Source organism: Mytilus edulis, chromosome 4 (assembly GCF_963676685.1).
Source record: "Mytilus edulis chromosome 4, xbMytEdul2.2, whole genome shotgun sequence".
In the NCBI taxonomy this organism is placed as follows: domain Eukaryota; kingdom Metazoa; phylum Mollusca; class Bivalvia; order Mytilida; family Mytilidae; genus Mytilus; species Mytilus edulis.
The window spans coordinates 22,869,591-22,895,634 of NC_092347.1; the positions used below are offsets into that span (position 1 = coordinate 22,869,591).

The window sequence follows — 26,044 nt, forward strand, 5'->3', positions numbered from 1 at the left end:
TTCAAACTGATTGTGAATTAAACATCTGTTATTAAAATTATAAAGGTGTTGCATTTCGAAATGCGGCAGTCTTGTTCATATTTATCAAAATCAAAAACTTTTTGGAGAAAAACTGAACACGGCCAATGATACAACTGTCCATTCAAGTCACAATGTTTCTAAAGTAAACCATTTAAGGTCAAAGTATGATCTTCAACACTGCGCCATGCCTCAAACCGAACAACAAGCTAAAAAGGGCCCGAATTGACATGTGTAAAACAATTCACACAGGAAAACCAACGGTCTAACGCGTACGATGTCTCCAGATAAATTGCGCACATTTATTTTTAAATAAGTAACCATTTCTAAGAATAATTTAAAACGTGTTCATTATGGTTAAAATGCAGCAGGACATGTAACTGTGTGTTAAGTCAATTGTACTTTTTTAGCATATGACTGTTTACTTTATTGTTAAGATTTATCTACGGTAGTTGACAACATATATATACAAAATAAGTAACATTTGTAAAATTATCATTTTTAATAAAAATAACAACTGCATTCAGAACAAATCAAACTTCCACATGAGCTACTTAATGGACCTAGATTATTGGAATGATATAGAATGTATCGCATGAAACAAGTCATTGTTTTGAATTGCTGCCATCTTTGGAAATGAAAATTAATGCTATATTGCTGTTTTTTTGTCCATCAACATTTCATAATTTTATATATACATGAAAATAACGGAACATCAAAATTAGAAAAGAGAAGTGAATGACATACACATGTGCTTTATAATGCATTTACAATAAACTAAAACGTGACTAAATAATGTTTAATGCATATATTCATCTGCAACTGGCCCTTTTAAAGGTTCTGGTTAATTTGCTTTTCTCATATTGAACGTCCTCCTGATATCTTTCTTTCTTTCATTTCTGCTTAAAAGAACTCGTTCAAATTTCCACATAGACAACTTTTGATCGAGGAAATCATTTATTTAATACGTTTTCGCTTGATATTCTTGTCAGCTATATATTGTGTATATCACGTGACAAACCACGCATGTGTAAACCAGGTTGCTGATAGACAGAAAAATATTATTGAGCACTGTTTACTCCACTTGAAGGAACAACAAGGGATAGCAGAATCGCTCACATATCCTGAAAAAAAAGAATTTTAAAATTTAATTAAACTATAAAACATGATAATCAAAAGTTTTAGGTTGGACATATTAAGCAAGGCTCACTTTTATTTACAAATACACGTGTGCTAGTATATAAAAATCAAACAAATACTACTACACATTAAAAACATGTTAACTACTTTTACTCGTCGAATAAAATGAAAAAAAATATATGTTATATGTGTGAAGGCAGTTCTCAAACAGGAACACTGGAGATTATCGATGAGCTTGTATCCTGTTTATAGCGAGTTATAGTACTGTTTAAAATTAAATGTTGGTCAAATGTTGTCTTCGTTCTAATGTAAGGTTGGTTTTCAATGTGATGTTTTCTTCTTGATTGTTCTTTTCCCAAAGTTGTTGCCTTTTAATTGTTTGATAAGAAATATATAATAATTTGAATTTGATAAACATTTAAATAAACAGGAAGAGCAGAGACGTTACCATTTTGCGTTTGTCGCAAATAACCTGATTGTAGCTATATATATCGTATATATATATATAGGCGAAATAATTATCATTTTATTGTAGTTGTTGTATGATGATTTTGTTACAATGCACAGTGTGATTAGACAAAGTAAATGATCCGATATTATATAATGATATGTTTAACAGGTGATCACTATTTAAAGCATGTGATATTCTAACAGAGAGAAGGATAAATGGCAACAGCTGTCTAACTCTATTGTAATGCACTGAACCTCGGCACACTTCTATCAATATAAACTTACATAGCGGGATTATTTACCAGTCATGAACAATTTTACAAGATATATAATCAGAATTATTCCACCACAAAAAATGATCTTAAATAGAGGAGTAATACCACCATTGTATGGCTGACTATGCGGTATGGGCTTTGCTTATTGTTGAAGGCCGTACGGTTACCTATAGTTGTTAATTTCTGTGTCATTTTGGTTTCTTGTGGAGAGTTGTCTCATCTGCAATCATACCACATCTTCTTTTTTATTTATATTGTATTATGTTTAGTATTTGTTAAATTGGCATTTACAAAACGTGTGATCAATTAATTTGCAGAATCCAGCCGTGTTTTAAATGAACACAGTCTTTGGATGAGTAAAGTTCCTTTCCAGTACTATCATTATTTTTTCACATTTCATTTAAGATGTGAACAATCACTAGGAGAACACTTATCGGATGATAAACCCTTTTCCAGTTTTCAAGCTTTAGTAAACATGTCACCTCATTTTTTCAAAATATTTTATAGAATCACCAAATTAAAAAAAATGTACCAAAATTAATTTACCACGGATGTCAAATTTAAGGGAACCTTTGTCAAATCTTCTCCGAATGGAACCGGATGTATATTTTGTTTCTATCACACCTAAAAACTCAAATTTACAAACTTATTTAAAACCACTAACAGCAATTAATTGTTCCGAGCTTTCATTTTGATCTGTCTATAAATTTCCGATAACTTAATAATTCAAAGCATCCGAGACCTAACGTTCCTCTTAACTGTAAATCGGAAATGTGATCAAGGCGTCTAGTGGTCTAACAATCACTTTGTTTGATTTAGACTCAAATGGATTAGAACATTTGGCAAAACAAGTTTTAAATTAAGATGTATGATAGTTTAGACTACTTGGTGTTCTTTTAGTTATTGATGCCACAAAATGTTACAAAATAAAAAACTAGCATGTCTCTCAATTTCACTTAATCAGTGCATATTCTTAAGTTCTTTGATTCATTGAACATAGTTTTTTCTGACGGCTAAGCTATCATGGTTATTTCTATTGATTTTGAGTTTTATGAGCAGTATTTTGTGAAGGTACAAACACAAAGTCATCCACGAAACAAACATGTCATTCACAAAATACGTATAACTAATTCTCCTACTCTACACTAGACAACTTCAATCTAATTCAAACATAAGTTTAATAAGATACATACCATGAGACGGAGATCCATCACCTTTGAAAGGAATAAAATAATATGAAATAGTTATCAAAATAAAATTTCAATTTGTAGGCAACTATAAATGTGTTATTTCTATTCTAGTTGTTACGAAATGAGAATTTTAATTATGTCAATATGTGTACGAGTGTATTTATGTTAAATACAAGTTTATCAATTGAAAATTCAAAAGTTTCTTTTATTTCGTCACTTATGAGTCTGTTTGTTTTCATTCTGATGAGTATATCATGTGATGGCAATGTATATAATTGTTTTTTTTATATTTAATTAGAATATTAAGGGAGTTCGCTTCTCAGTTTCAAAATAATTAACTTTTCAAAACACTAGGTTTTATTGATAGGGGATGCATAAAGGAATCAAAAGAGCAAAACAAATATATAGGTTATTGTGCTTGTTTTCGAGATATCAGAAATTGCAATTTTGGCGGGAAAATATTGTCTCTTGACTTTTCATAGCTTTATCATTGACAAGTTTAAGTTCCCCAAAACTATTAAAAAAAAAATAAAAAAAATTACAGATGGCTTTTTAACAGACATGTAAGAGATTTATAAAAAGAGAAATGGGTGTCAATGGGCATTTTTTTAAGGCATTCAAATTGATAAAACCAGAGGATTCCAAAAATCTGACAAAACATGACAAGCGAACTTCCTTAAGCAAATGAAGCATTTCATCAATGAAGTATCTTTATCCCCTTTTAAATTTTTTTCTGAATATTGTTTCAATATTGAATTTTATTTGTGAACAGTAATATTCTATAAACGTATCTTTTATAAGCAAACAATATATATCTATAAGGAACTTTATTCTGTCCTGAAAATGGGACGCTTGTTTCAAACCACGTGATTCAGATCTTCCTAGTACTTTATATAACAATATCTAAATATTGGCTTACCACGCTTATCTATACTTGACTTTTCTTCTGAAACAAAACATGAAGAAATTAAACATAGCTTTTTCACTTAGAACATTACTAGGAATTTAATAAAGATTAATCGTTATAAAGATAGTTGTTTTAAGGTTTTCAATCGAATAAACTCATTTGTTCCATTCTCAGAGAAATACCGCTATATGATATGTTTGCTCTTGGCGCCTATATAATTTGCCATTTATCAGATTTCTGCAAATTATATTTCAAATCAGTTTCATCAGAACATTCTCATGACGTACAGAGCGTCACTCCTGAGAATTTTTAAATCTTTACATTTCTAATAATACTAACTATTTACCCGATCTGAGTGACAGTTCCCAGATGAAAGTTCTCGTTATTTCTCAAATTTCATTCTTAATTGTTTTATCTATCTGAGCATTTCCATATTTGTGATTGTCGTTGATCCTTAGATTGTTTTCAATGTTTCCTCAATGACGCTTGTCTTTAATAAATGTGACCAAAAGTCAGTTTGCAAGAATGTAATATTAAGAATAAGACAAAAAATGTTGAAGATGTCAACTTGTTGTTAAAAAATTAATCCTTTATCCTGTTCAGTATTCATGAACGAAGATTGCATAATTTAAAGTTAAGTTTAGAGTTTACTCGGCTTTTTTTATATATACTTACCGTCTAATATATGGACTGTCAGACTACCTGTTCTCTGTTCTGGACCTCTACATACATATATTCCTTTATCATTCATTATAGAACGTCTTATTTCTAAAGTGCTTAGTAAAGTTCTTTTATTATTGTCAACCACTGGATCGTAAATTCTAACACGAGGCATTGTTTGATGATTAACTTTATGTCCATTTATAAACCAGTCTACTCCATCCGGGGCAAAGTCCTCACCTGTGGCATTACAGGTAAGTAGTATAGTCTGACCTTTGCTGACAAATCTTTGTCCTGACATTAGAACCTCTTCAAAAAAGAACAAATCATTTAATGAACAGATAACAGCAGTATAAACTGTTTTTTTTTATTATACAAAGTACATTATCGGAAGTTGTACGGTTTTGAACAAGGTAATTGAAAAACCAACAGACATGGGTAGACATCTTGTCTAAAACACTTTTGTAATTGTTAGGATTATTTTGATTTCAAACACGGATTGATTTTCAGTTTTGAATTTCCCTCGGAGTATGGGATTTTTTTTATTCTGCTTTATAGGTATACTTCAACTGTATTTGATTAAATGAGACTTTTCTTTACATGAAACGGCTATTTTTTTAAATCTAAAATTCTGAGGCTTGGAAAAAAGATCATATCTATGAGAGCTTATTCTGCGTCATCATTTGAAATGCTCTTTTTCGATTCAGCAAGTCAAAAAAAGAATTTTGTTTCTTAACTCAATCATTTAAGAAATAAAATAGGTAAGAATATGAGTTCGTTAGGAAGAAGATAAGCGTCTTTTGATTTCTTTTTCAATGTTGTCTACTGATTAAGATAGTTTTAAAAAGAATTCATTATTGTGTTTTAATTTAAGTCATTCTGAATGAGGTTTAGTATTGTGAATTTGTTTTAAAAAAGATTTACATTATCACCAATTTAAAAAATAGTAACTTCATTTTCTTTGCTTAATACCATTAATTAAGATTTAAGGAATGAGAATGCAACAGTTCATTATTATTGATGGATATGTAGTGATTTGTGGCTCTGTTTGTCTTTTCGTAGTCTTTTTTTTTTACGAGTAAAACAATTTAAACTTCGATCAGTTTCTGAAAATTTGATTACAAGATAAGAGAATGTTCGATTATTCTAATTTAAGACAATTTTTGTCAATAACAATAAATCTGGGTTTTGTTATTTTTGCATTATTTGGTAAAATTTAAGACAATTATCTTAAAAGTGGCGCTATTCCTAAAAGGTTTTGCTGATTTATTTTTAATATACCAAAATGATAAAGGGGTGATGCCACATATGAAATCAAGAAAAAAAAGATGACACGTTTCTACAATTATGAACTTAAATGTCAGGCTTGTACAATTGTAATTACAATATATGTACTAAATGATAAATTTATCAATTACACACAATGAATAGATTTACTTCTTTTAATACTATACATTTTTCTATACTGTTAGATTTAGAGAATGTTAAAAGCTTTTAAAATATGACATTTTGATAGCTTTAGCTAATTTAAAATAAGTTATTTTCATGAATGTTTTATGTAGTTATGAAAAACAATGGCAGAATATACGAGTGATATGCCTATCTTCTTTATAAAGACAGTTTTAATCCCATAAAAATCACTTTAATTAACAGCTACTTGACACAATATTTTTTTTCGTTCGATACGCTCACCCGACAATAAGCTTTATATTGTGACTCGCAGTTGATATTTTACCATATCAATATACAGACAACTTGATAATCGGTACCTTGTTTAAAAAATCTTTGTAAATAAGTTCAGATTTAAAAAAAAAAGATATATTTTGAAACACCTCAAATGGTTGTCTATTTTATACATCCAACGCAATGGAATTGAGTGAGAAGATACATCTAGTTATCCGGAATTTCGCATTTCAGATAAAGATAGCATTTTCTCACTATAAATTAAAAAAAACCCACTAATAATGAATGTATATATTACATGTTTATACTTACGAGATTTTATGCTATCTTTATCTGAAATAAAGAAAAAAAAAGTAAAACTATTGATCTCCGAGGAAAATTCATAAAGAAAGTCCATTATTAATGATAAAATCAAAAGCTCACAAACATCAAACAAATGGATAACAACTGTGAAATTCCTGAATCATGCGGAAATGATGGTGTGAGTTTTTCTTACATTCCGATAACTCAAAAACCATCGCTTTCTTTAATTCAATTCATTTCTTATTTACTTATGATTATTATGTTAAAAAGAATGGTGTATAACTCAAGGCTTACAATGCAACAACAAAAAGCCATAAAAAAAAAACACGTTGCACTATTTATACATTTTTATTATTAAAAATCTGAAATAGAATGATTTTAGATAATTGAGACAGACAAAAATTAATGCAAGAATTATACCAAAACAAAAACCAATGCACAGAATACACAAAAAAAAAAAACCGGTGTAAATGATTACAAATAAAATATTCTATTTTGAAGAGAATAAAACACCATAAATTTATGTAATAGTATATTCATTTTGTTTCTATGATGAGACCATTTCGTCAATCATTCAATCTGACAGGAATTATACTTATTTCGTTTTGTTAGTTACTAACACTTTGCTAATTTTTTAATGAAATATGACAATTTTTCAAAATAAAACAAACATAATTGACTGACATTATTTGAGACGATTCAAAATATTAACATATAGGAAAGAATTAGAACAACAGGAAATTTTGCAGAAAAATAAAAATGATCGGTAGCTATATATAGATGATGGTTAGTTTTATTGTACAGCAGCAACAAATCAAATGTCTAATAAAAGGGTTTGGTCATTTTCTTCAAATGAATATTTAAACAAAAAACTCCAAAATAAATAAAATACAAAGAAGCAACCAAAAAGAAACAAAGCACAATACAAAAACAAAAACAGCAAACAAACAGAAAAAAAAAACATAACAAAAACTCCTTTATCAAAATGGTCAATAATTGGTTCTCTTTTTCTATCATGAATGTATATAAATTTCAACATGAAATTACCTTTATCATATGCTGAACCTTTACTGTTAAAACGTCGTGATGTTCCTGAAACATACAAAAAGTTTCAGATATACGTAAGAGCAAAATCATTGGATGAATAGTATTTTGTTCCCATAAACTGTGAATTTGCAAGAAATTGTTGCTATTCACAAACATACCAACATTTCAAAAGTACATGATAGCGCAATTTTGACAAATAAAGAGTTGCGCCATGAGCGCATGATATAGTCGTCACTTTTTCACAGACTAAAGTTCCAAAACTTCTCAATGTCATATCAGAAATATATCAAAAATACTAAAGAAAGTTATAACAATAGAGCTAGATATACACCAAATGTTATCAAAATCCAAAGGGAACTTATTTTAATAGATAAACAATTCCCCAAAGTTTCGCGAATCGTTTTAGAAGACGCTTGTGATCGTAATTGATGTTGGTTGAACTCAATATTTGAAGCCACAAATAATTTTCATGAAGACGCACAGGTGTACTTTTATGACTACAACTAAATTTATTCTGAATTGACCAGTAAGTACTTTTTATTTTGTTATACCTTTATTTAAAAATACGTACGGCACAAATTATCATGACACATTCCATTTTAGTGAAAAGGAAGGCCAAATATGACCCTTACCTTTTATATGCAAATAAACCTCTTTATATATATCTTGACGACCAAAGACATTTCTGTTACAATTTTCTCTTAAACTATGAAATAAAATTTCCTAAGATTTTGAATCAAACGTCGCCAGCATATTTGTCCCTCTGATGTTTTTTCCTATCTATCGTTACTCAAATTCCCGTTTACCGGATACGTAGAATAAAATAAAAAAATTGAAAATAATGAGTTTAAACATAAATAAATAAACTCATCATAGATACCAGGACTAAATTTTGTATATACGCTAGACGCGCGTTTCGTCTACAAAAGACTTATCAGTGACGCTCGAATCCAAAAAAGTTAAAAAGGCCAAAAAAAGTGCAAAGTTGAAGAACTACTGTTTCCTCTAATTTGAAAACGTTTAATTCTCTTTTGATTCTCTTCGTATGCTGTTCACATTGTCGATAATGTGTTTGTGAATTCATAGTTGAACTGATAATACTTTACCCTACTTAATATATAAATCCGTAGTATCATTATAAATGGTATTTGATATGTTTTTTGTAGATATATATATATCGGACCAATTGGCAATATTCTGATTTATGATATCTATCTATGAACAGTTGTGGTTTACCAAACTTTGGAATGACAATTCGAATGTGAATGGAAACAAGTTGAGGCTATATAGACGTTATAAGAAGGACCTTCATCCTGAACACTATGTTACTAACGCAATGTCACGCCACTTACGAAGTAATCTATGTAAACTTAGATGTGGAACTTTACCTCTGTCTCTCGAGACGGGTCGTTATACGAAACCACCAATACCGTTAGAAGAAAGAATTTTTCCATTTTGTAACAATGCTGTAGAAGATGAGATACACTTTTTGATTAATTGTGACATTTACAGTGACTTAAGGTTTAATTTGTTTCACAGAGCAATGGTCATGGATAATTCCTTTTGTACAATGTCAGATCTTAAACAATTTGTATTTTTAATTCAGAATGCTGAATTACAATACGAGTTATCTATCTTGGTGCATAATATGATAAGAAGCGTCGTGCACTGAAAAGCAATCTACACTCTTAATTGTATATTTCCGTAAAAGTCAAAGTTAATATATTTAATTTTTTTTTTAATTCATGATAGTGTATTTCCGTAAAAGTCAAAGTTACATTTAATTTTTTTATTTTTTTGTAATTCATTTCAATCGTGTTCTATTTATTTACTATTTTACTGAGAGGTTTTTAATAAAACAACAAGATAACTTCATTTTATTCTTCGCAATCTGTTTATATAACCTCTTTAAAATATATTCTTTTTATCACATACCATTTATTTTTTTACGTCATACTTAATTTTGTCATTTCTATTTTTAAAAGATATGTTTTTTTTTTAAATTACTTATTTTAATTTTTTATTTATGATGTGAAATATCCGGATAATTTTAAACATTTTTAACATTTTATTATGTTTTTTCAATTTGTATTTGTATATATAGTGTCTCATAAGCCTTTCTAGGCTGGGTATTTGTCTTATTTTATTATTGTGCAATGTATATTATATAATCTGTATACAAAAATCTGTAGACAAGTATGTGACACTTTGATAAAATAAATTATTATTATTATTTATTCTATACAAGAAAACGTGGTTTAGGTCAATACTATTGTAATTAATTTTTAATTTTAACAAGAGATAACCACTTTATTTAACGACATATTAAAAAGGCGACTTTTCAAACATTTATCGAAAACGATTATAATTGAACATTTAATTGATTAAAGGGGCACTAGCTATGAGATATCTAAGAAATATAAAATATGATTTATTATTGTTCATTTATTAATGAACGTGATATTTGAGCAGCCAGTATGGTTCAATTTTTTTCAAAATAAGCGAAGAATTGATGATATGAAGTGAATGATTCGACCTCATTGTATCCGTATTCATATGAACTTCAATTTAACCCCTTAGCTACAGATGGTTACCGCATGCATTGTGCATGTCCAATTATTTAAAGGAAAAGAATACCAACATTGAAAGTGAAACATCTTAAAAGGTGAATCATTTGATAGACTTATTCGATCCACAAAAACTCATTCTTGTACAGGTAAAAACGATGATGTACATATAATTTTAATCTATAATATGGAATTAAACAGACCTAGGAATATCCAAATACACCAGTCTTCTATCTACGTATATCTATATTTATGTTTGTATCGCTTATATGACAATTAGAGGTCTTCGGGGGCAAATAAAGGCAACAGTAGTATACCGCTGTTCAAAACTCATAAATCCAGGGACAAAAAACAAAATCGGGGTAACAAACTAAAACCGAGGGAAAACTCGAAAGTTAATTAGATGGCGCATACGAAAAGAGCTAACTATTATAGAGCCCATGGCCGGTATATTGTTTGTTTTAGACTGTTTATAAGTTGGGCAATATAGTTATAAATCAAATATGAGAATTTGACTCAAATTGGTGAACATCATTTTGAAAGCTAGTGCCCCTTTTAAACCTTTGCACTATATTCATAGTGAGAGAAAAAAACCGAACGAAACAGGTTTGTCTATTCTTTCGAATGTTCTAAATCAATACTTCAAACATAAAAAAGAAATATATATAAGTTGCTTTCATCATTTAACAGAATTGAACAGTTCAAAGAGATTGTCTTGTAAAGGTATCACCAGAGTACATGTACATATATGCTACATTTTCATTTCATCGATTACCATCAAGCCCTTGTGATTATGTAATAGAGATTTAAGTAATATTTGCTATCTCTATTGGCTACAATAACTCGTGATTATTTATTCAAATAAAAAAATCATATAGGAATAATGCGGTTTTATTTCCGATACTCTTTTCCCATTATTTCTTATTTCCAGTAATTAACCATACATTCATTGCTTACTAGATGTCTTGTCTAGAAATAAAAGTTATTGAGTACAGACACTAGAAATTTATGTCAACATCGTCTTTTCTTGTTCCAAAGTTATTGCGTTCATTATATTTGTTTGAAAATTTTCGATATTAACAATAGTTTTAAAAGGAAAACAACCCGGTATAATATAGTTCTTTTATATATTCTAAATAAGAATGCCACTTTTATATATTCTAAATAAGAATGCCACTTTTATATATTCTAAATAAGAATGCCACTTTTATATATTCTAAATAAGAATGCCACTTTTATATATTCTAAATAAGAATGCCACTTTTATATATTCTAAATAAGAATGCGACATTTCATTGTTGCAGTTTTCATCTTGTCTCAACATGGCGTACATAATTAGTTTCGCTTCCCACTATACATGTTAGCAAAAACTCCATATCTATTACGTAATTAACTGATCATTAACCCGATTTCAAACAAAAATCGTTTGTATTTCTCCCGGGAACTAACTGCACGCTCATATATTTCGGTCCAGTGTTGGTTATTTGTACATTTGTAGGATTAAATTCTGTATTTTTGTCTTCGATATGGTGATAAAGTCGACAGGAAAATAAACAAAATAACCTATCGTTTTTTAAATCCTCTATTGTTAATGGTTTAATTTCAGATGTCCTTCTCCAGAACTCGAACCCAATCAAAACCAGGGTTGATTGTAGAGTTTCCTGAAGTGTACGCAGAATCTGCACCACATATAGCATCCATGTACAGCCCGTAACAGAGAAGTGATCGACTTGGTGTTTCTTTACCGTCAAAATTAGCTACGTTATCGACAAACTTCATTGAGAAGTGACCGAACTATTGGTACTTTAACGTTAAAAAGATTGACAATGCTGACAAACTTTCATGTGTCGATAATCAAGTTTAATACCGATAATATTGAAAATAATTCTAATAATATGAAACAAAATATGTCCATGCACCATTTCGATTGGTCAAAAAGTAGTCATTTCTTCAAAGTCAGAACAGAAAAAAAAGATTTATGGAAGGACGTCTTGATAGTATTATTTCCTTTACAATTTTACCCAAAACTAAAAGAAATATACTGGTAAACAATTAAAAAGGTGTTTGATAGGAATGAAGTCCTTTTTTCGGACTGCAATGTGTACCGTATGTGTGATGGATTTAAATTCAATCAATAACTTTGAAATGTTTTCTCATATGTATACACAAAAGGGAGGACTGGTATTTGTACTTCTGTTAGAATATGTCTTCGTCCGTTTCACATGTCAAACTTTTTTCTAGTTCAGCTTAAAAGGGAAAATTTTGTTGAGAATTTTTTTTAATATGACAAAATAACGAGCAAAACTATTTCTTGCAATGGCACACACAGAGAATATTTTTTTAGTAAAAATCAGTAAAAAACATTTCTCCAAAATATACCATGGCCAGAACCTGACAGTTTTTAGCAGTGTACAAATGAAAATCGTCCGGAAAACTGCGCTTGCTGTCATTTTGAGGGATCATGCAACATTTCACCTATTACCCATAAACAACATAGGTTCTCAATTACTAAAAAAAGTTCTAAAAGATAATTTCAAATCAGAGTAAACATATTAACTTCCTTATACCCAGTCGAATTTGTCTATAGTTTACACAAAGCTGGTTCTTTTAAAAACGTTTGTATCAGGGAAAACATTTTTCTTTGACTTTTAAAACATGCAGGGGAAACGGATTTCCTAACCATTCACATATAATATTCCGATTTTCTGTTCGATAACGTAAATTATACGACTTTTTTTATGACTACGTGAACTTGTGCCATTTATTTTTGCTGGTCTTTAGGAAGACAATTAACAATTGTGCAGTGAACGGAGGCACTTATACAAAACCTTATAATTCTGTTTGGAAACAAAAATAAATTCCCAATATATAAATATACATGTATTATATGTCGTGTACATGATTGGATTTTGTAGATATAACTACATACGTTTGGTCATCAAGAGATTCTGGTTTCTCTTTTTGTGTGTCAGAAACATTCAATTCGGATTTGAATTTAATTTACCGAAACATTTCCGTACATTAACTCTTAGGACGGTCAGAACATTTTAAGGACGCAACAGATCGAAGTACAATTTTAAGTAGTTCATAGATGTGCAATAATTCAGCTTCCTGTACCGTTCAAGAAGTTCTAAATTTTGAATGCTGATTTCTTTAAAAAACACCATTTTTTTACAATAAAAAATCTCAAAATGTCCGTTAACAATGAAAAAGTTTGACCATGAAAAATCACATATCTAAGAAAAGCAGTCGTTTAATTGATTATAAGAAAGTTCCAGTATATCATGTCAAATTTCTTTAATTTGAGAGTTTTCCTTTAGTTACAAATGTAGCTCCATGTCTGATGGTGAAATAAAAATGAATGTCTCAGAAAGTGGTGAATTAGTTTCCATAAATGACAGATGAATCGGGCCAAGCTTAGTAACTTACAGTAAACAGACTACTGTAACATTGACGCACTCTTCTAACTGTTTAAAAGATTTGTGTTTATAACCAACATGTATATACAACTTCATTTATAAATTAATCTGAATTTCATAGCGCGTCGTCACAATACTGAAAGTTATAAAAAAAATCTATAACCAGCAGATCCTATAAAGAAAGTATTCTTGTACAAAAGGGTATTTATAATAAAATGGTCCTAACTATAGAATAGATAGTTTATCACAGAAATCTTAAACGGAAGTTTCGACAATTTTAAACAGAAGAGATTTGAAAATAAATTTAACTTTAAATAAACACTGAAATAATTTTAATACGTCGAAGGTGTAAAGAATAAACCAACAATCCCAATCTTTGAAAGTGTCTTCATTGCACTAACCGACGAGTTCATGTTTACAGTAGAAACAGTGGATGTGACTCTAATAAATTCATTATCATTGTAGTCATGCATATTTATCGCTTATATTAAATTGATAAAGATTTTATCGAGGTTGCACCAACTATTTCTACAGCTTGGATCAGTTACATGTAACATGATCTCGTCGATTCGCACGACGAAGCCATTGTTTATGACAGAACACACATTCTAGATAATGTATTTTTGTTTCCGTCAGTTCGAAATATATATGTATTTCATAATATGTGTCATGAACAAAGACATATGTTCGATTGAATAATGATTTCCTCGTAACAAATGATAGAAATTTCGGAGATCCCGTATTTGATCCTTTACCGTTAAAATGAAAATGCCAATGACAGAGGTGGATTATAAAAAATGTTTTACTGTGTTAAAAAACTTCGACTTAAACAATGAAAACTTACACGTTGGACATGAAATATTTTGTCGATGAAGACAATTAAATTATGTCACTTCCTAAATAAGTTTGTCGATAACGTAACTTATTCTGACGGTAAAGAAACGCGAATTCGATCACTACTCTGTTACGGGCTGTACAAACAAAATGAACTAAGACGTTTGGACAGGTTTTTTTTAACCCTGAGACAGAATTGACCAGAGTCCCATTAAGCTCTCTTTTTATGTATTTTAGGTTTTTATTGCATCTTGACGGTTTTTAATATTTGCTTTAGATTTTTGATTGGAAAACAAAATGACCAATTTCACCCATGTTTATTTCAGTCGGAGAAATAAATTGAATAGTGGTTTTGAATAAGAACATATCCATTAAATGAAAACGTTTTATGGCGTCTCCTGGCTAAGGCATTGAAGTTAAAATCAAAGATTTAAGACAAGGAAATAATAAACGTTTTGAAATTCAGCGTGGAAGGATGTACAATGTATTTTTTTATCTGCTAAACAACACCTGTGACAATGTTTTCCTACTATATAAATCAGAACTTTTTATTTGGAATGTCCTTCATATTCGATTTGTTTTCAAAATCTATCTAACTTGCATTTTTTTATTATGTTGAGGTAAATTGGATTTTTAATGGAAACGACATTGTAAATAATTTCCGATTTTAAACGAACGAATAAAGCTGTAATACTGACCATTAACCCGAAGTAAAACAAGTCTTTTGTATTTCTCCCGAGAACTAACTGCACACTCGTATATTCCAGCGTCGGCTATTTGTACATCTTTTATGATTAAATTCCATTCATTTTTGTCTTCTACACGTCGGATGGTGATACGGTCGTCGGGACTATATACGAAATCACCTATTGTTAAAGGGTTAGGCTCAGATGTCCTCCTCCAAACTACCTGAAAATACATAGAATTTAATAAATGATTACTTTTCTTATTGTAAGAATAGCTAAACAAATGTATTATAATAACTCATTTCCAATGAGAGTGACAAGCCCGAACCCAATCAGTACCGGGTGATCTCACGGTCTCCAGAATAGAAAGTTGAACCTGCTTTATTACAATTGCAGAATTAAATTAGACATTGGTTTTGAATAAGTAAAAGTTTTGATAATGAACTGGTTTTATTTATTCTTTAACAATCTAACCCATATCCCATTAAAAGAAAATGTTTTACGGCGTCTCCATATGCATTGATGTTGAAATCAAAGATTTGATCCTGGGGAATATTAAACGTTTTGTAAAATTCTGTGTGAAAGGATTGAAAATCCTTTTTTTAACTGCTAAGCAACACCTGTGACAATTCACCGATTTCATACCGATCAGATTTTGTATTTGTTTGGAATGTCCTTCATATCAGATTTTTCAAAAACCATTGAAATATCTTGAAGCAAATTGAATCTCTGTTGAGAAATACGTGGTAAATGATTTCCGATTTTATACGAGAAGGAATGAAACTGTGATACTCAAAACAAAGATTTGAAGGCGTCTGACTGGAAATGATGCAAAACGTAATTGGTCCTGTCTGTTTCATTTTATAATGTCGAATGACCCGTCGCAGAATAACTACTTTTTGCAATATAATCAACTCTTACATAAACAAATGTTTCTTGGGAATTATTCAAGACGTACGTGTCCAGTGTATTAATTCCAAAAGTTTTTTTCTAACAAATTTGTCCTAATACCATTTCCTAAGGTAAAACAATGTATTAACCGGAATTAGTTGATGTATTAAAAAAACCAATACCAAAAGATTGGCAAAAGGTTACAAAAGACATACGTTTTATCTCCTTCAGAGAAAAAAGATATAAGAAATTCACTTGAGAAATACATTGATTATACTTTTCTGCATGATATGCTTACAGAAAACGGATAATTATCCTTTCGAGAATCATCCGTGATGGCAAACCAAAATATGCACTGAGGCATGCTTCTGTTCGCATGGAGAACATACTGAGAGAAACGTGCCACCACCGGAATGGAAACATATCAATTTTACACCAATTTGAGTTTTCCGTTGAAAATTTAATAATGGTATATTACCGCACACGAACTCAGGCGGCACTTTTGTTGATTGGATTAGAAAACCAGTCGTCTGAGGCAGAATTATTCACGGCTTTAGAATACGGATTCTGTTTCACAGTAAACAATCTAATTCGAAATATCCAGGACAAATACAGAATTCATTTTGCAAAACAGAAATTACAGTGACACGTTAAAAAGCAATATGTATTACATGCCTAGACTACTACTACCTACTGTGAAAACAATCTATCCGTCCAAACAAAACATACTGATGATAATGATTTTGATTACTGTCAAAGTTTCAGTAAAAATATATTCTCTAATAGAAGCATTTAGGTATCAATATGTAAAGAAGGAAAAAGGAGTAAAGTACGTAAAGTAACAATATTGGTATATAATAAATAAACTCATCATAGATACCAGGACTAAATTTAGTATATACGCCAGACGCGCGTTTCGTCTACAAAAGACTCATCAGTGACGCTCAAATCCTAAAAAGGTAAAAAGGCCAAATAAAGTTCGAAGTTGAAGAGCATTGAGAACCAAAAATCCTAAAAGTTTTGCCAAATACAGCTAAGGTAATATATGCCTGACGTAGAAATAAAGATTCAAATTTAATTCTACGAATTATCCCTTATAATGCATTGTGCAATGAAATGCATGGTATAATAGTCATAGTGTCAGCTTTACATAAGCCTTAGGTGACCTACGGACCACTATGAAGTTATTTTGATTGTGCTTTTGACTTGACGAGCGTGTGGTATCTCTATACCAAACATTCCAATTTTGAATGGATGTTGGTGAATCTTTATATGTGTACACCCGCAGAGCTGAACAGACGACCCTCTCTTTGATATGAGTTTAACTGTCAAACTGGAGAATTCCAGGTGTCGATACTTTTACCCCCAGTTGATTAAAAGCACTAGAATTTGAAGGATGCAGAACGTTCATGAGACCATCTAAAAGTGAAACAACAAAAATACCGAACTCCGAGGATAATTCTAAACGGAAAGTACCTAGGCGATACACTCATTGCATATATACATAATTTGTGTATTTGACGTTATTTAACTAACAGCTCTTAAATTATCCTTTAGTATGCTCATTCTATTGCATAAGACTTTTTCGTATGTTTTATTCCATAGCTAGATCTGTTCATAAAATAATTAACAAATGGCACTTAAGTTATTATAAGTTATAAATAAGAAGATAAAATCGATTGAGTAATTGTGTCAAGATGTTCGTGTTTAAGAGAAACAATCAAATTAATGTAACTTCAAGGCATTTACCAGCAGTACTCAAAAGAGATATTGTTACATTTTTTTTTATGATTTTTTTCATATTTTACTTTTAGTTTGTGATATAAATAGTCTGTTTGTATGTGGTACGGTAAGAAACCACAACAGTTCGTTTGGATGTTGTTCGACAAGAAACCACAACATATCAAGTCTAAATGACGGTAGTTTTGATCGATTCTCTAATATCTAATGATAACTAATATTGACGGATTAAAGGGACATATAACTAGAAATTACAATTAAAGTAAGTTAAGCGATGACACAAGTTTATCATTATTCAATCTGACGTTATTGATAGTCCATGAAATCAAATCAAACTCTAATGCTAAACAAGGTCTTGGTTGTGTACAAAATTTCATTAAAATCATGTTCAATTCAGCAGCATCCCAAATTGAATCTTTTTCATCTCTGCTAACTAGATTATGAAATATTTGCTGAAGCAAATGTTACATTCTATTGAGCTGTCAGTTCGGCATATAATTTTTTGGTGTATAGTTCTTTGTTCTTCTTAATTAATTTTCGGGTTGATGTTGATGTTTTCAAAATGATAGAAAATCCATATCTCAACATGAACAACATTATAAACAAAATATTTAAAGATATTATTCATACCTCAGTCCAGTGGTACGATTTCGTTTGAAAATGTCGTTTCGCTTGTTTGTCTGTCCGTCAAGTTCGTTAGTAAGATACGTTTAATACACTTATATCACTTCTACATGGTTACCTATATAACAATTAGTTATTCATGTTTCAAAACTTGTGACTGTTGATATTCTATTTGATTGTTAAAGTGTAAGAATCAAAATTTAAATTTTATTGTACTAGACAAGTATTTGAACAATTCTACCTGTGACTATTATAAGATGAACCTAGGTACGTTCTTGTTATTTTTTGTAATTTTAGTTGCTTCAAATGTTTCAATTACGCTAAAACATATACAATGTCAAAAATTAAAATATACCAAAATAAAACTTATTGATACTTCTTTTTACTATCATGTACATAATGTATTATTTTTCGAATGCCTGTTCTTTTTGTGTGAGTTTGATTAATGGGACACGACTCAGACATAAAAGTAAATAAAGGGGTTTAATCCACCATTTTGTACATAAGATAATGCCTGTACCAAGTCAGGAGTATGACAATTAGTATCAATTCGTTTAATGTATTTGAGGTTTTGATTTTGGTTTTGATTAGGGATTCATATATTTCAAAGTAAACAATTGTATATGTTTTTTTTCAGAAAGCATACTTACAAAGCGAGTTTGTAATCCAGTGACAGAACACAGTAGCGTTGCAGTATCGCCAGCAAAGAATGATACGTTGTTTTCTCTAGGTTCAAACAAAGGGACATTGGCTTGTAAACCTTTCACAGATAAGGCTAAAATTAAATTTAAAAAAAAACTATAATAATAAATATTAGGATTATAGATACATGTACAAGAGATAAATCTGAACATTTATAATAATTACCAATTTGTATAATCACTATATATACATTAAATTCTATATAAATTTCCTGATTATTTTTTTTACCTACGAAACTTTATTTAATTTACGCACTCTGCGAAAGCAACATGGACTCTACCCTTTATAACATTTCACATACAAGTTTCTTCCACCAATGTACTTTTAAGGAAAAAATCTCGATTTTATATGCATTAGTAAACAATAACGTTATTTCATTTCTATCGTAATCTTTAATAATTTGAAGTTATATAACTACATAATTTGTTATACAATGTATCATATCAATTTTTAACTCTATATCTTTTGAGATTTCTTTACACAAATTTAACACAACGATGAATCAAATATGCATTTTGTATAATATTCGAAGGGACAAACTACCTACTTTAATGGAATATTACTAATTTTTACGACCTACTTCACTGTGTAATTTTTAACAGTGTAACATAAAATTTAAAACACATTGCAGCTACTTCGAAATGTCTGAAGTCTACGAAATCAAAAAGCTCAAGTTTTAATTTTTTTTGTTGCGTTACCAGTCTGAAATTATTTGCATTTTTACTGTCATAACCTTATGGAATGGTACAGTCACATTGTACAATCTTTATTAACTTATGAAGAGTCAGAATTACGGTACTTACAGCAGAGCAAAACGCGCAGAATGAAAAAAAAAGAGTAAAAAAAATCACAACGATTTAAGTGTATCCTTTACATGTATCAATCTTAATAGTATTTTATAAATATATTTATATTAATCTAGTACGTATTGCTAAGCATTGTAGCGTTGATCATATCACAGACGTGTCAAAAATAGACACAAAAAGTGTTTCTATATTTAACGTCATGTCGAGGAATAGAAGTAACAATAGTAATACGCGCTTGTTTATCATTCGTTTTATTAATGGATAAAACCTACATGTATCGTCGTAAATGGTGATGAAAATGTCAAAATGTCAAAATACAGAACATAAATATTATATATTGGTTCCAGTTTATTAATTTTCTCCCAAGCAATCGACAGTAGCTAAATCTGTTCAAACGTCAACATAATTACCTCATCAAAGCTGGGAGCAGAGCGGACAGTTCTATAAAATCTATTGGAAGATACGGCAGAGTTTTCTTAAACATTAACATATGGAACGTATAAACAAAATAGGCACGTTTCTGTGATGATGAGGAATAGAAGAAAAACCAAAAACATTTCTGTTGTAATGTCCAGAAAAGAAATAATTATACACTATAAAATTAAAATATCGCAGTAGATTTTTTTTTTGCATTTTTACTTTTGAATTTATTTATTATATTTATTTAATTGATAGACGTATGCACGTTCAATTAAAAGCGTTTCTGCATGTACAGTCAAAAAGGAAATGCACAATCAAATACGAGTTGATTGAATTAATAACCATTTATTTTCTTCAAGCCATGACCGTTCATGACACACCACGATAATTCTACTTGACGGATATAATTCAAGTTTAAAAGCCAATACACATTGAACAACAATAAGCTTAATGTATTTCAACTAACTAGTTAAGTCAGCTATAACTAATATTTAGTTAATGACAAATATATTCATTTATTATCATTCTTATTTCCATGTTGAATTGGTATCAATCAGAATTCATTACACTTTAATGCCATACAGATGACGGTGACCTGTATACAAACTCTACCACTCTAAAGATACAGAAATCGGACCTGAATACAAACTCTAGATCTACCACTCAAAACGTTCAAAAATCTGCAATGCTTCAGTCTAAAGCAAATTCAGCGTATAGTCATATAAAAGCAATCTCAGAAGGCTCGATATATATGATTGCACAATATGAAGCAACACTATCAGTCTAACGTAAGAGGGTCTGGGTATGGGGAGGGGGACTGTATATTTCTTATTTGTTAAGCTTCTGTATTCTTTTCTCTATTCTATATCTTTTTTTTTAATATTTTATGAATCATAACTCTTCAGTTCTTTTATTTTTTTAGCTTTTTTGTGTTTAATTCTTTTATTTTAACCCATTTTTCTGTGTTAAAAAAAGTCTTGTTTTACCCAAAACTGTTACTGCTATATTAAATCAATATTTTGCTTTATACATGTAATTGGTTTAAAAATGAGACAAAAAATATGTATAAGTTGTCGATGAACAGGGAGTATAACACCAAAAAGCCTGAAAACATGACTAGTTGTATAGCATAATTATATGAAACTTAGTGCATTATATTATGATGCTATGATTTGTAAATGCTTAATATATAAAATGTGGCGAAATTGCATATATGTGCACGAAATTCTTAATATATATTTAAAGTGCCTAGAAAATTGATATAGGATTAAACGCCTTTTTGAAGGAATTTATTTGTGTATAAACTCGACCAATTCACTCACAAACAAATAAATGTCCTAGGGACTTTTATGATATGTTTGTGAGTGACTTGGTCCAGTTTATACACCAATAAATTCATTTGAAAAGGCGTTAAATCCTTATAAGTCTTTAAAATTGGAAATAGGGAATATATTTTTCCACACACGTTACCTCTATCACACGTAGATTGTATATTTGTGTCATTGAATAGGCCTGGCGCATGAATATATTTGTTGGCTAACGCAAAAATATATACTCAATGAAATTTGCTATCTGATAAAAAGTGAACTGCAAAAAAACCTTTTATAATCCAATCGAATGTTTTTGAGTATTATTTTATTTAACGATTTACGTACAGTGAAAATAAATTTGGTTGACGTCGGTGTTATTATCGCACCGCCATCTTGCTTACATAGGTTACGAAAAGTAGTTTGGTCAACGTCGTCTATCGAAAAATAACCAACGTCAAGATCAACTACCGGAAGTCCTCTCGACCAATCATATAAACGTATTCCCTAATGTGCAAATCACTTAAGAATTATTCTAGTATATAGTAATCGCAATTCTTTTAAAAATAAGACAAAGCTAACTTACCACTCCACGATGACAAGAATAGGACAGCTTCTACTATATAATACTGTAAGGATATTATTCTAGAAATTTTATATAATCGTCCATTACGAATCATCATTAACCGCAATCTTTGTCATTTAAAAGCCTGCAAGTAAATTTAAAAGAAATCTTCACTTTCTGATAACAATCTTAGCTGATAAAATGGTTGTCAAGTACTGCATCATACAAAAATAAATTATATCAACATCAAGAAGGATGTTTCATTAAGAAAAATCACAATTCCATTACTGGTACATAAGTTGTTTGTGCTAATTACCATTTTATTACATTTAATTACTTATTCATAAACAAGTCTCTCAGGAAGTAGAAATTCTACTTTTATTTGACAGTAAGTATGTAGAGGTCGCTCATCTGTGTTGTGTCAACGACTCGGTACAGCTGTATTAGATACAATTGTAAACAGTAGTAAAAGTCGCTTAGTTTACTCAAATAATTGTAATTATGTTAATTGTACCACAAAGTTAATGGTTAATTAAAAATGAACTCTGACGGATATAAACTGGACGTGTGAGTGAACTCACGTGGATACCCAAAATCAGAATTCTTTAAAAATTATTATAAAAGCTATATATCGACGTAAGTACGTTTAATTATCTCCCCTTTACCATGTACGACCGAGATTGTATTCCGTTACGTACGTTTATCCAAGAGTAGTATGTACTACATCCGTATAAAGTTTTATCAATATGCAACAACACAGCTAGGAAGACAGAGAGATCGACCGACGAATATGAATTGAATGATTCCTTAAAATCACCAAAATCATTTGATTAAGCCGGTATAATCAATTTCATATTTTACTGCGAGGAATAATTTGGTTTAGTGTACAATAATTTACATGTTGTTTTGCTTTATCTTTTTGACAACTATATTATATTGCAACTAATTCAATTATACCGAACCCCTTCATACTTTTCAAAATTTAGAACAGACATGTTCACAGAAATATATCAATCGTTTGTAAACAACATTTAGTTGACGGAATATCAAGGATTAGGAAAAAATGAAATATTTAAAATACAGAACTCCGAGGATAATTCAAAACGAAATGTGCCTTATCAGATGACAAAATCAAAAACTCGAGCAAATAATTTTTTTAGCGGATTTTAACGGTCATTCTATACAGCAGTAATTGTTCTGATTCATTAATTTTCAAATGATCGTGTCATTGAAAATCTATATGCTTCATTTTTATAATATCCATATTATATAAAGTTCAACAAGATCAGAATACATTCAAATGACATAAAATCCGAAGTACTTCAATTATTTAACACGTACATTTTGCCTGTTCTAGATCTTGGACAATGTAAAATTGGTCAACGCAATTTCATATGAATTAATATATTTGTGTATGAGCGTTATTATGTTATTGACTGAAGACATGTCAAATATAAGAAAAAAAAACGATGAGCAGTAAATATAAATAAGAATATGATTTAAATATAATAAAAATGCACTTCTGATTTATCAACAAATATATTGTTGTTTCAAGTCGTTTTGAGTAGGTGACAGGTATACTTTGTATCAAAGAAGTTGCTGCGTAATAAGATGTATTTCCGTCATCAATATTCAATTTTTCAGCATTATCGTCCAACTAATTTGTATGAAACTATATCAGTTGTAAGTTGATAGCTTATAAATACATGTATCTACATGTTATTCAATTTGATTCAATTAAAATCTTCAAAGTTTTCCTGTTAACATATACCTGAGGAGTTTTCATATGAATTAGCTTCTCAAAGTACAAAGTAATATAAAATTATCCTTATCTTTAGTTGATCATATTCGTATGTGTATGGACTGAAGAAAACACACTTTTTATTACTAGTTACTAATAGGTTGAAAACACCTGCTGGTTGCATGACTCGAGAGATGCTCCCGTTGGGTTGCCATCTCTTTGCACACTGTAGTTTGTCTGGTCTCTGTGTGGTCTGCCTTTTGTTCTGTCAATAGTTTTGATTGTCCTCGATTTCCCTCCCACTCAAATTCTTCCATGTTCAAACAGTATTAATATATAACGGTTTTCAAATCATCACTCAGCAATACACATTATGGGACCGAACCAAAACTTGATTTGTATAATTCTGTATTTGATTAAAGGGCAATGTATCAATATACTAAGACTAGTTTTGAAATTGATCCATATTTCTACACACATTTAGATTTGATATATCGGTGTAAATCCCTTTTTTGATTCGTACATTGACTTGTGGTATTGTATTCTCTTTCAAACGGAAAAAGTTCTACATTTCTGACATTATTCGACAGACCAGTTTCCAATATCGTGTTCGTAAAAACAGTTATAGTTGACCATTCAGAAAACATTTCTGTTCGATAATAAAAAAAAAAAAAAAAAAAAAAAAAAGGGCTGCAGTTTCTTCATACCGAGCAACAGTGATATAAACGTGGATTTATATGCCCTTTATCTAATTTGATTCGAGCTTTCACTGATGTTTCTTTTCGCACGACTTGCAAATAAAACTATAAGTCTGGTATCAATGTTTAGTTTTAGCTTTGGAAAAAAAGTTAGCATTTTGGTACAAGTCTTTCTTGGTTTCTTTTCAGCAATGTTAATGAATGTGTTTTCTTACTTTTATTATTATTATCACTATTACTATTATCTTTATTATAAGTAATAGTAGTATAACTAACGTTTCCGAAAATGTCGTATGGTAAAAAAAACAGGAGAAAATTATTATTATGTTCCTGTAAAATTCTTCTGGTTCATATTTTTGGTCAATGTATCTGTTTAGCTGCTTTTGTATTTTTAGTATTTAGCCCTTTTGTTTTTCTTATGTTCTTTTAAAATAAAAATGGAAGTGGTAAGGGGATTTCACACGAGAAACATATCCACAAAATACCAAAGAGCGACGGTTTAAACGACATTACTTGAGATCACTGTACGGCTTTCAATAATGAGTAACATCATAGTAAGATTTATAGTTTAAGTAATGGCATTTCTTCAGTTTGTTTATATTTTATTCTTTACAATGAAATACTACACTTTCTTCCTCAGTCGTCAACTTATCTAATTGTTAGTAAAAAAAAAATCGGTGAATCAAAAGCTCACACAATGGGCACAATTATGAAAGGTCCAAACAAATGCCGCTCATTTTCAAGACAGAAACCGGTGTCAAGCATTTACAGGAAATAAAACGAAAAACATTAAATATTGATGTGTTTTATTACCTACGTTTAAAATAACAACGTTGAATTCATTAAATATTCAAGCATCAGTAGTTCGAAAATTTCTAATTCTAGTAAATCAACAAGTCAAGGAATGAACATATATTAAAGAAATTGCATGAATTCATATGTTCGAGACTGGTTTGATCAACAGTATGAACGTCTCCTGCTTTGCATCCATCACCCGCCATGCGTATGAGCACTCAGTACAAAGGTTAGAATTCGGAATAGGACACAATCGATAAAAGTACAGATCAAACATGAATATTCTGGTATCTTTTTCTGATAATCTAGAACAGCTAAAAATGTTACTACTTAGTTGAAACATCGACACATCGTTTAAATCAACTGTTTCTGATGTTAATCAGGAAATATGCGTAGTGTCGATTTAAGTCATGATAGAGCATGTTTTGTGTAAGAAGCACATCCATGTTAATGTCCACCGTCTAACATCAATATGCGTGAAACTAAAAATTAGATATGTAACCAAATAACGTTTGGACAGTGGGCATGTCACGGTTGAGAAATAGGAGGTTGACATCATCACATTCAGCATAGGTT

The 26,044-nt window shown here is 30.1% G+C and overlaps 1 protein-coding gene across 3 annotated transcripts in view; it reads right to left on the reverse strand.

Annotated features, from left to right (window-relative positions):
- Nucleotides 1-501: 501 nt before the first annotated feature.
- The window catches only part of LOC139519242 (zwei Ig domain protein zig-8-like), a 43,917-nt gene continuing 18,374 nt past the window's right edge, over nucleotides 502-26,044 (reverse strand). For 2 of the 3 annotated variants that reach the window (XM_071311185.1, XM_071311186.1), the window contains exons 2-10: nucleotides 22,256-22,379; nucleotides 19,085-19,209; nucleotides 15,192-15,402; nucleotides 7,674-7,718; nucleotides 6,636-6,656; nucleotides 4,656-4,949; nucleotides 3,993-4,019; nucleotides 3,077-3,097; nucleotides 502-1,142 (exon numbers count right to left, since the gene is read on the reverse strand). In XM_071311185.1, coding sequence (XP_071167286.1) covers nucleotides 1,027-1,142; nucleotides 3,077-3,097; nucleotides 3,993-4,019; nucleotides 4,656-4,949; nucleotides 6,636-6,656; nucleotides 7,674-7,718; nucleotides 15,192-15,402; nucleotides 19,085-19,209; nucleotides 22,256-22,352 — 957 coding nt within the window. In that variant the 5' untranslated portion in view covers nucleotides 22,353-22,379 and the 3' untranslated portion in view covers nucleotides 502-1,026. The remainder of the gene's footprint in view (nucleotides 1,143-3,076; nucleotides 3,098-3,992; nucleotides 4,020-4,655; nucleotides 4,950-6,635; nucleotides 6,657-7,673; nucleotides 7,719-15,191; nucleotides 15,403-19,084; nucleotides 19,210-22,255; nucleotides 22,380-26,044) is intronic. The other variant, XM_071311187.1, reaches the window with a different exon arrangement.